Consider the following 12,279-nt stretch of genomic DNA (forward strand, 5'->3'; position numbering starts at 1 on the left):
AGGTCTGTGACATTTCCTTATGCATGGGGCATGTCCTAGCACCAGAATGATCCCATTTTAGTAAATCGGAGAACTCCTCCATGTACACAGAACTTATCAAAGTAAAACACGGATTGTTTGTTCATTAAACCCCCAAATATTTACCAACAATACTCAGGACTGCGCTTTGGAGACTTGCAGAGAGTACAGTACCCCCCCCCCCCCCCCCCCCCACAGCTTAGTCTACCAGGGACACATGCCTTGCTCTGGGCAGGTTAAACATAAGTCACTTCACACAACTGATCCCTGTGCTGAAAACCCTCCAACAGTTTCATGCACTTGTCAATCAAATCCAAATTCCTTGCCACCGCGGACAGGCCAGCCATCTTCAGACCTCTGACTGCCCTCCTGACCCCCTCCCCTCCCCTTCCCGGCCCCAGTCTGCTCTGGCCCCCGCAGCCAGCCTTCCCCGGTAGCTCAGGATCGACACCCCCCGCCCCTGCCTCTGGGCACTTCCAGATGCTGTTTTCTCTGCACTGATAGCTTCTTTCTGGATGTTTCCATGCTGGCTTCACTCATTCAGAACTCAGCATTACTGTCACCTCTTGTGAGAAGACTTCCCTGTCCGCTCTCTCCAAACCCACCCAGTCCCTCTCCCGTTGCTGTCATCTCTGGAGCACTCACTCGCCACTATCTGAAACCATCCTCCTCTTCACTGACTACGTGCCTCCCGCCAGTGTGGCAAGGACCCTGTCTGCAAAAAAGCACTGGGAACAGGCCGAGCGCACCGCCGCACTCGATGCGAGTCGGCTGAGCGAATGAGCAACGACACAGGTGTGCGTATAGAGCCCAAGGGAAGGTGCGGGAAAGGAGAAGTGAACTTGAACTGGGGTACTTCAGGGTATTTCCCAAAGGGCGATGCCCGAGTCAGGTTCTCAGAGAGGGACAGTGTGCGGTGGACAGGAGGCAAGGACAGCAGACGGAGGGAACGCCACAGCAGGGGCACAGAGGCGAGGTGCGGGGTACACTTCTTAGAAGCTGGACCCTGTGGCTCCAGACTCCCACTAACCAGACTCGGCAAGGAAAAGACATAACCAGACAGTGCTTTTTAAATACATCACTTCTGGCAGCACCATGAGAGAAGAACTGGAGGGGGTCAAAAGGCAAGGAAACAATCTAGAAGGCAATTACACTCAATCCCCAGATTTCAAGTGCCTGGTGCATAATGCAGTCTCGAATTTAGCTGAGAGAATATGGGCTGGCTCGTCAGTGAAGTCACTGACGGGAAAGCGTGTCTGGGCCTGCAGAGAACTGCCGGGTGGAACGAGGCGGGGGCCGGGAGTGGGGAAAGGGGAGTACGGGTGGCGGTGGACATTCACATCCTTGGTACGTCCGCCACAGACAAACCTCTTTAATCAGCTAAAGAACCAGAAATAACCAAGGCAAGCAGAACAATGAGTAGAAATTAACACTTTCTACTTACTGTCATTTCTCAAAGACAGTTTTCTAAAGTCTTTACAGACCCAGATGGGTAGAAATAAAACAGGAGTTAGTACCTAATCTAAGGATGGTTACCAATCACCACCATCCTGCCCAGCCCCAGCTGCCTCAGAGCCTGATGCCATGAGAGATGGGGTAATGCTTTTAGGCGTCTGTGGGTTGAGAAGCGGAAAATAAGACCAAGTTGGGAAATGGGGGGTGACCGCAGCAGGGAACCCTGAGGCGGGCCAGTCCGTCAGCAGGTGCTGTGTGACTGTGGGCATGATGACAGACAACAAAGGCTGAGGAAACTTTTCAGTAAGCAAGTTAAAGGGGAAGGAGACAGTAGAAGATGTCTTTCCAACGCTCAGGATAAATTACTAAAGCAGAGACAAGGATAGAGAAAAGTCACACAGAATTTTGTGGTTCTTTCAAAGGAGTCATAGTGGCAATAAAGCACTTTTAAAAAATACATTTTGGGAACAAACCCAATATAAAATGCACCCCTTTATAGAGAAAGAAAATTATAAAATCCTACAGGAATGTATACAAAAAAAAAAAAAAAAACCTCGAAAAAACAGTGAAAGATAATGGTCATGGGTGGGAAGGCTACGTACTGTAAAGATGGCTCTCACGTGCAAGTTAATGTCTATATTAGATACGTTTTTAAATTAAAATCCTAACTTTTCCACTCAACACAACAGTTCAGAAGCTGATTTTAGAAATTCTTCAAGCAACGCTTCCCAATCACTTCCAGGCCCTGACCCACAGACAAAACGACACTGCGCAGCAAGGAGCCACGGTAACCGAGCCTCTGCCCAGCCTCTGAGGGACTGGGGGGCCGGCACGCGCCTGCGACCCATTCTCCATGGCACACGAGTCGGCAAGCTTCGTTCTAGAATCTACAGCGGTGGCTCCCCTGGCTGTTCGTCGGCATCAGCTGGGGAACTTTAAAAACAATCTCAGTCCCCATCTACCACCCCCATCCCATCAATTGCATCAGAATCTCTTCCGGTAGAACCCAGGCATTCTTGTTCTTAAAGCTCTTTCCCAGGTGGTTCCAACATACTGTCAGGGCTGAGAGTCACTATTCCTAATGCTCTGCAAACATTAACATGCCGTTGAATCTCTTTGTCAAAATGCCGATTCTGTCTCATTCCTTCATTCATTCTTTGGGGAGACCTGAGACACTGCAGGTCTAATGAGATGCCAGGTGATATCAATGGCACTCGTCCCTGAGCCCTTCTTTGAGTGGCCAAGACCTAAAGCTGTGGTTCTTAAACTTTGGTGGTGTCAGAAGCACCCAGGAAATTCATTAAAAACAGAGGCCCAGGATGACTGAAGTTGAATGGGGTCTGGGCCTCGATTTGTACCAACTTCCCCCGGTGCTTCTGACACATGCCAAGGTTCAAAGACTAAGGACTAGAATATCAAAAAAGATTTAAAAAAGAAATCTATGGGAAAGACTTATGTGTCAGATACTAGAAAATACCACATGACAGCAACCAACACCAAAACACAGGTCAGAAAAACAGAACAGAAAAACTCATGGAGAGGGGATGGGATGTACATGAACTTTGTGCATGAAAGAAGTTCCACAAAATAAGTAGAAAAGGAATTTAAAAAAAAATAAGATGAACTTTTGAAATAGAATTTTGGGAGAGTTAAAAGGCTACTTTCCTCCTGGCACTGGCACAGGAGTGAGAGCTTTCCATCAGAGGGAGGCAGAGAGGAGGCGCGGGGTCTCGGGGCGGAGCTGTGGGAGGCCCAGGGCAAGCTTCCGAGAAGGAGCCACAGGGCAGGGGGACTGAGGCGCTCAAGCAATAAGCCCAAAATACCAAAAGGCCAGTAAGGATAACTGAGATAAAGTTCGAGTATTTTAAGTTTTTGCCTGAGGCCATACCTTAACTTTTCTACTCAGTACTCTCCTATGATACAGACGGCTCACTGAGCCTAAGCAACAGCACTAAGATTCGAAATGTCAGAACTATGGCTCAGAGACACCACGGATCCTGCATTCTGACTTTGACTACCTTCTGTATTATCATTCCTCTGGGACAAAAGTTCACTGAACACACATTGTAACTGATCACCGAAAACCGTTCTGGAAGGAGGTGGCAGAAATCTGACATTTAAATCCCACAATTTTAGCCTGACTTTTTTAACTTTTTTCACCATCGACTGAGAGATAAAAATATCACATCAGAAGAGATCTGCAGACACGATGTTACAGAAGAAACTTCAGTATTCTAATTTTAAAACAAGTCCTTCAAGAACCCAAGCCCAATTAAGCCATGGAAAAGGTCAAAAGAGATCATAATCCTTCATCTTTTGTCTCAGGTGGAAGAGCTAACGGGGCCACTGGCACCACTTGCTCCCTGGGCTCTTCTCCTGCACACCCTCTCTCGGGGGAGGCCGCAAGGCCGCCACCCCCATCACGGGACCCTCAGTGATGAACGACAGCACCGGCGGGCGCTCTCTGCGTTGGGGAGGTGTGGCGTTGGGTGTAGAGGAGGGATGGATAGTAAGCCGGTCGCGGTCTAGTTTCAGGATGGGATGAAATGGGGATGGGCAGGCACTGCAGGAATGCCAGCCTGGACAGTCCCAGCAGGTGAGAACTTCAGGTTGTTTAAAAAGGATTACGAGGCCAGTGCATACTCACCCCCTCCCCAGCTTTAACACCTCCTAGTGCCTCTAGCCTGCCTTCACATTCGCATGGCCAATAAACACATTTCTCCAGTAAAAAAAAAAAAAAGGCACCATAAATCTGGGTTACATTTCTTTATAACATGGCTCCCAAAGGTTAAGATTTTAACTAACCATTAACACTTTTCCTGGTTGGGCTCATAGCTAAGGCCATCGCCATCTGCCCTCTGGAACAGCCCAGACTTCCGTGCTTAGAAGGGAGGGGAAACAGTCAACCCCCCTAACTCCAAATGCTTCCCAGCTCCCCTTCTCAAGAAGGCGCAGGGACAAATCCCGTCCCCTCGCCTGCGACTAACTTCAGCACATCCTCACCGGTTTCTATTCCCTAAGATCACGAAACCTTGGGGAAATAAAAAATGGCTTCTTCTCACAGGAAGATTAGGAACCTCCACCATAAATGGAGCCATTCAGAAGAGAGAGAGGCCACTGCGGCCTATGAAACACTTTGTAAACAAAGAGATAACAAACTTGTCCTAGACCCCTGGACTCAAGGCATTTGGAGACCAAGGCTGATGTGTCAAACCAACAGGAAGTGCTGAGGTAACTATCAGCCTATCAGTGCAATGCTGAGGCAAGGGTTGGGGGGGTCAGGTTCCTGGGAAAGGGGAGGGCAATCAGCCCCCAGGTCTCACAATTTATTATACCCAGATACACCAAGCTCTTCCACTTTTGGAGTTGGTGCCTTCACCCTGAAAGATGACTTTCTTACAGTCAACTGCCATAGCAAGTCCCTTTAATCTACATCTTCTAAAATGTTCCAGGTCACCTACACTCCAGAAAGAAAATTCTGTTACTCTACTCCTCTGATAAAAACCAATAGTGCCTTGTTACGAGACTATGAAGTGTCTCTGAGCTGCAGCACCCTAAGCAATAGGAGACCTGCCTGACCACTGGTCTGCCCTGGCACCTCACTCTTTAGACCCCTTTAATTTCCTTTAAAGCACCGATCACTGTCTGTGGACCCCACCGAAAGTAAATGCTACGAGATGTGCATCTGGTGCTCAGTCCTCTATTTCCAGTGTCCAGAACAGGGCCAGGCTAATCATAAGCACTCACAACCTCTTGTTGAAAACAGGAAAAGAAAAAGGTAGTGAGGAGGGGAACAGGAAACCATGTCTTTATATCAATTTTGAGCACAGTTTATATATACAATACCGATAGTTATCCTGGGCATGTACTGTTCTTATACTCCGGGCTCCTCACCTACCTTCAACCCTAATGAGGAGAAAATCTTTCCCATGAATGATCTCCATACAATGCTGGAAGTTTGAGGAAAAGGCAATTTCCTCAATAGTTCTCAGCTCAAAAGTGCATGATAGACTAGATTACCTTAGAAAAAGAAAGGAATGGCAGGCATCTATAGCATTTATTAACCTAATCGTGTAATTGATTGCGTGTGTGTGTGAGAGAGAGAGAGAGAGAGAGAGAGAGAGAGAGAGGAAAGCCTCTTTAATACATCGGTATTCAAGATTAAAAACTTATTTTTAAACTTAATGACTAATGGCTTCCCCTTGATCCTCTCTTTTCTTAGCAGGACTCTTCTCCAGACCACATATACTTATTTTTAATCTTTCTCGGAAAAGGAGTAGAAAATAGGATTATATTGGTTTAACAGAAAGAAAGATTATTTCCTGAAGAATACAGGCTATTTCTTCCCCCAGTTATTTTCTAGCCTGATCAAAAGCTTAGAGCACAGTCAAAATTCAGGAGGTTACCGTAGACAGTGGGTAATAGATGTATTCTGCTCCACATCGACAGAAAGATCAAGAAAATCTTCATCTTTGCTACTAACCTAAAGCAAAAAAAGAAAAAAAGTATTAGACACAAAATAAACAACAGGCCTAGTGCCCTGAACACTTACAGGGAACCAACAACCACAACTGCAGTAAAAGTTGCGTGTGCCTTTGTGTATATTCGCTGGCAATCAGACTTACCTTGAAAACAACCCAATCTACAGAAAATCCCAAATTTTCAACTTAATCATATCTCTATCCCAGCTTTGATTCAGAACTTTTAATAATTAAAGCTCAACCAGATTTCTTTTCCTCTCCAGTCATTTCCTGCACTGTTCTAAAGTAGGAAGGATCAGACAGATACCCATATATATAGCTCAGACTGGCGGAATGATAAAAATGAAAACAGAAAATGGACAAGAGACTTAAAAAACCTACTACTCAGGTGGTCACCCCTTCATTCAGTTGCCTGCACTTTCTGCCAGTCTCTTGAAATTACTCCATTCTTCCTGTGCCTGGTCATTTGAACTGTGCACGGGGCCAAGGAGCCTAATGTGCCATGAGTGGGGGAGTCACATTAACGATACACACAGCTGTCCTTTGATACAAGAGGTGGTCGTTGTTCACAGAGCCCTGTGCTGTCTGTGAGAACCACTGGACCTGGGGCTGGCCTGGGGCCTGGGCCAAGCTGGTCCACTAGCCCGGGCTACTTCTCAGCCTTCGCCGCTCCCACGACACCGGCTCGGGGTCTCCGGCTTCCTGAAGCTCACAGAGTCAGTGTTGGTGCTCCAGCAGTTCCCCAGCAAGCCCCACATTTTAGTGTCTTGGAGAGGGGTGGACGAATTATTCCTGCAACAACCTTGAGGTGCTCAGCCAATTGGCAATAAGATGAAAATAGTACTCTCCTTTAAGTGTGAAAATTACCCTATGACCCAATACTCCACTGCTAGGAAATTATCTAAAGAAATATTCAGAGATATAAATACAATCTTTCATAAGTATACACAAGAATGAGTATTGAGACAGATTGTCCAACTCCGTATCCTATCTCTGCCCCTTCTATGGGGGATGACTTATGGCCAGCGACGTAGCCTTTCTATACCTCAGTTTCCTCATCTGTAAAGTGAAGACAGTAAGAGTATCATTTCCCAAGGCTGTTTTAAGGATGATATAAATAATATGTGTAAAGTGCTCTAAGAGGTAAGCACTCAACAAATCATGGAAGGGTATAAAACTTTAAATGGCCTAAAATGGTCAAAAAGTTGGAAACAGTTTACGGTATCATAGTAAATGATAGTAAATGAAAGAGTTGGCTATATAATTATATAAATTAATTCCAATTTTGTATAAAAAAGGCCTATATATAGGGGTGGGCAAAAGTAGGTTTATGGCTGTGAGTATGCAAAACAGAGTTTATTCTTGTATTATTTATTAATTATTGTATTATTTTCCATATGAACTGTAAACCTTTTTCCCACCCCTGTATATTCACACACACACACACACACACACACACACACGCCCACCCCTTATCTCTATCATCCTAATTTAATTTTTTATGGCACTTATTACTGCCTTGGTACAATGCATGAAAGGCCCTAAATCTTCCCCATTGCCTAAACTAGCTCTGTGGCCACATGACTTTACAGATCTCATGAACACTAGATTCCGAGTTCAGCCGTGTAACTTGCTTTGGCCCACGGAACGCTAGAAGGCACGTCGTGAGCAGGGGCTTGAATGAGTGCTTGGGAAACTGCTCTCCTGCCCTTCTGTCATCACCATGAGGAGGGCTGGCCCAGGCTAGCCCACCGCTCCCAGGAAGATGGCGAGAGACCCATGGAGCAGAGCTGTTCTCACGGAGGCACCCAGCCAAGCCCAGCCCACAGCCAAGCCCCAGCTGGCCTGCAGACACACGGCGAGCCAGATGAAAGACAAACACACAAGTGCAGCCAAGTCCATAGTTGCATGAATTGTAATAAATCATTGTAGATTATGTCTCAGATTTTGGGGGTGGTTTGTAACAAAGCAACTGATAACCAGTACAACTCTAGCAGGTCCTTGAATAATGTTTCGTTCAATCATGTTGCCTTATAACATTGAAGAGACGCCACAGGAACTTAGCTCACTTACGTCAATCAGCCTATAGTAAAACTGGTTCCATTATACATTGTGTCACTTAGAAGTCAAAGAGCCCATAGGCGACGTTCGGTGAGAACTTACTGTACTTCAATAATAAATATTTTATTTTTATTTGTTTATTGTCTGTTTCCACCACACTAAAATGGAAGTTCAAAAGACTGGCTTCAGTAATGAATAAGACCCTGGCATTCCAACTCCCCTCGAGAAAACATTAAACGCTGATCATTTTAAACTGAACTACCTGAAGGCTCTGGAGACTGAACATAAACGGGCAGATGAGGGTCCACACTCGGAGGAGGGAGGGGCACAGAACGAGCTCATGTTTTCACAGCCTTCAGTGGGGGGTCTGTTGGCAGGGGGATAATGAAGTCTTTCTGGGCTAGGAGAGAGAAAACTGAATCTGGGAAACCGTGTCCACTGGGAAGAAAGGAAAAAATCAGAGCGTGTCCTTAACTCTGCCTCCCTGCCCACGGGTTTGGCTGCACATCTCAGAGCACCGTCAAAGCCACCTGGGCAGGGACGAAGGGCCGGGCCGGGTTCAAGCCGCTGCCCAGGAAATGCAGTCCGTAGCTTGAGTCCAGTCAAGGTAACTGTCTGCTAAACTAAAGGAAATCAATACTCACTGAAGAAAAAGAACAACTCCAAGTCTCAAACGTAACGTTCTCAGTATCCGAGACACAATCTAAACTTACAGTATGTGGGGAACCAAGAAAATGGAAGCCACGTTTAAAATAAAACAGCCGAGACCAATCCTGGGATGACCCAGATGCTGGAATCAGCAAAGGAGGATTTTAAAGAAGCCATTATAACTATTTTCAGTAAAGTAAAATATATTTACAATGAATCAAAAAAGGAATCTCAGCAGAGAAATAGAAACAATAGTTTTTACAAAAGAGACTCAAAAGGAAATTCCAAAACTGAAAAATCAATGCACTAGATGAACTTAATAGCAAACCGGGGACAGCAGAGGAAAGAGCGAGTGGACTTCAAGAGGCATCAACAGAAACTGCCCAATGAGAAGATTAAAGGAAAAAAGATTTAAATAAAAATTAACAGATACTTAGAGGCCTGTTAAATACTATTACATTTGTAATTAGAGTCCCAGAAGGAGAGGAGAAAGAATAGGGAAGAAAATGGCTAAATATCTCCTACATTTGGTGGAAGACCTACATTTATAGATTTCAAGACACTCAACAAAAACCAGGAAGGATAAATACAAAGGAGGCCAGCCAAGGTACACCACAGTCAGACTGCTGAAAGCCAAAGGTAAAAAGCAAATCTTAAAAACACCTAGAGGAGAATAATACATTGCAAGGGAATGATACAGTTAGAAGTTGATCTCCCCTCAGAAATCATGGAGGCCAGAAGACAGCTGAATCATTTCATTAATGTGTTAAAAGAAAAAACTGTCAGTGCAGAATTATTATATCCCATGACTATATCCTTCAAGAATGAAGGCAAAATGAAGAGAATGCATTATTAACAGAACTGTATTACATGAAATGTTAAAGTTCTGCAAGCCTAAGAGAAATGATACCAGACTGAAGCCCAGATCCTCAAGAAGGACAATAGCGCCAAGAACGGAAATTATGACATTGTTCTGTGGGTTTCTAATATATGTAAAAGTAACACATATAACAGCTACAATGTAAAGGGCAGGGTAGGGTGGGGACAGACAGAATGTGCACCTAGACAATTACAAGCTTTCTGTTTTAGATCAAACAGTAATATTATTAACTGTAAGTGCACTGGAAAAAGTAAAGAATGTATATTGTAATGTCTAGAGCAACCACTAAAAAACAACATAAATATTCAAATAATTTTTGTAAAAGGTAGAGAAGGAGAAACACAACAACAAAACTAGAGGGAGACGGGAGATGAAGGAGGATATGAGGAGACAAATGGTGATGGATGGAGATTTCAACTTGGGTGGCGAACACACAATACCATGTACAGGTGATGTGTTGTCAAATTGTGCACCTGCAACCCGTATAATTTGGTTAACCAGTGTCACCCCAATAAATTCAATAAAAAGAAAAAAACATAGGGGGGAATAAATAGGAAACCAATAATAAAATGGAGTCCCAAACCTGATAATTATATTAAACATGAATACAATAAACATTAAAACTAAAAGACAGAAAATGCAAAATGGACTTTTTTTTAACAAAGCATGACCGGCTGGCTATATGCTGTCCTATATAAGAGCTAAACTTTAAATATAAAGCCACAGATAGGTTGAAAGTAAATGGATGGAAAAAGATATACTATGCAAAGAGGTAACATAAATTTTAGTGGGCTATATTAATATCAGATAAGATAGGTCTTAGAAAAAAGTATTATAAGAAATAAAGAAAGTACTTCCTAATAATTAGTTCAATTTACTAGAAAAACAGTAAAAATATGGGAGCCCTTCATGACAGAGCCTCAAGAATACATGAAGCTGGAACACTCTTAACCAATAAATACGCATCAACCATATGCTACAATTCAAATGAATCTCAAAAACGTTACGTAAGTAAAAGAAATCAGACTCAAAAAGCCACATATTGCATGATTCCATTCATATGAAATGTCCAAAAAGGCAAATAGCTAAAGACGGAAAGCAGCTCAGTGGCAGCCTGGGGCTTGCAACGGAGATGAACTGCCAGACACAAGGGATCTTATTGGTATGATGAAAATGTTTTAAAAATGGACTTTGACGATACTTGCACAACTCATCAAATTCCTTTTTAAAAAATCACTGAATGCATACATTTATGACATATAAATTATAACTTAAAGTCGTTTTTAAAAGGAAAAACTTCACAAAGCAAAACCCAACAGAATTAGAGGGAGAAATAAAACAATCCCACAATCGTAGTTAGAGAGTTACCACCTCTCTCTCAGCAACGGATAGAAAAAGTAAGGATGGAGGGGGATTCAGAATAACGAAGAAGATCTGAATAACTCTATCAGCCACCACGGCCTATTGACAGTTACAGAATACTATGTCCAACAACTGCAAAACATACATTCTTTTCAACTCAGTGGTTCTCAGCAAGGGCAAGAGCCTTCCAGGAAATATCTGGCAATGTCTAGAGACATTTTTGTTGTGATGTCACAGAATGCTACTGGTGTCTAGCAGGCAGGAATCAGAAATGCTGCTAAACAACCTACAATGCACAGGGCAGCACCCCACAACAAAGAATTACCTGATCTTAGGTGTTAAGTCCCAAGTTAGAGACACCCTGTTTTCAAGTTCATTTAAGAGGACAGACTATGTGTTAGGATTCGAAACACGTCACGAGAAATTTACAAAGATTGAAACCATACAGAATATATTCCCTAACTGCAATGAAATTCTAAATCAGTAACATTAAGATATCTAAGAAAATCTCAAATATTTGAAAATTAAACAGCAAAGTTCTAAGTGATGCATGGATCAAAGAAAAAAACTGCTAGAAAAAATTAGAAAATATTTTGAACCTTTGACAACACATCAAAATTTGGGAGATGCAGCTAAAGCAGTGCTTAAAGGAAAATTTGTAGCTTTAAATGTATATATTAATAAACAATAGAGCAGGGACTATATTTTCTGTTTGTTCTAACTGCTATACAGCTAGAATAATTTTCAGCATTTAGTAGGTACCCAATAAAAATTTACTAAATGAATGAATAAATAACAAAAGGCTAAACAAAACGAAAGCTATCTAAATGCCCAAAGAAACATCTGGGTGACAGAACTGAATGATTTTCTTTTTATACATTCTCTTTTCTTAAAATAATCCACAGGTATGTTTGTTTAATTAGCAAAACATTTTCTAGATCCAAATGGCCCTTCTCCAGGGGAAAAAAGAGCATTACAGCCAGCTGAAATCATACATAATTTCGATAGCAAGGATCAGGTTCTACCGGAACGCTTGTAACTGGGAAAGAAAAAAAAACATAAAGAAACATTGTCTCTCCTTAGATGGAAAGCTTTTTCTCCTCTTAGTTGTTTTAGGAGGGGAGGGGAAAGGTACAAATCTAAGTAACTAACTGGATAAAGTTACTGTAACTTTCTCAATTCTCAATGCAAACTGCTTCCAGAATTGAGTGAGGGTACTGCTCAGGTGGGTCAGCTGTGCTGGAGAGGTCAAAACACGGCGGCAAACCCTCCCACCTGGCTTTCTCTCCACCCTGCCCAGATTGACAGAGTCAAAAGGAATGAGTGATCAGGCAATTTTTTTCTTCCTTTCTCTCTTCCCAGAAAGCTGCCAGA

General features: G+C 43.2%; 1 protein-coding gene across 1 annotated transcript in view; it reads right to left on the reverse strand.

Annotated features, from left to right (window-relative positions):
• USP46 (ubiquitin specific peptidase 46) overlaps positions 1-12,279 on the reverse strand; it is a 56,869-nt gene that overhangs the window by 11,525 nt on the left and 33,065 nt on the right. Inside the window, exon 5 of the mRNA XM_054582158.1 lies at positions 5,880-5,956. Coding sequence (XP_054438133.1) covers positions 5,880-5,956 — 77 coding nt within the window. The remainder of the gene's footprint in view (positions 1-5,879; positions 5,957-12,279) is intronic.

Source organism: Pteronotus mesoamericanus, unplaced genomic scaffold (assembly GCF_021234165.1).
Source record: "Pteronotus mesoamericanus isolate MK-2021 breed Mesoamerican mustached bat unplaced genomic scaffold, CSHL_Meso_final contig_68, whole genome shotgun sequence".
NCBI lineage: Eukaryota > Metazoa > Chordata > Mammalia > Chiroptera > Mormoopidae > Pteronotus > Pteronotus mesoamericanus.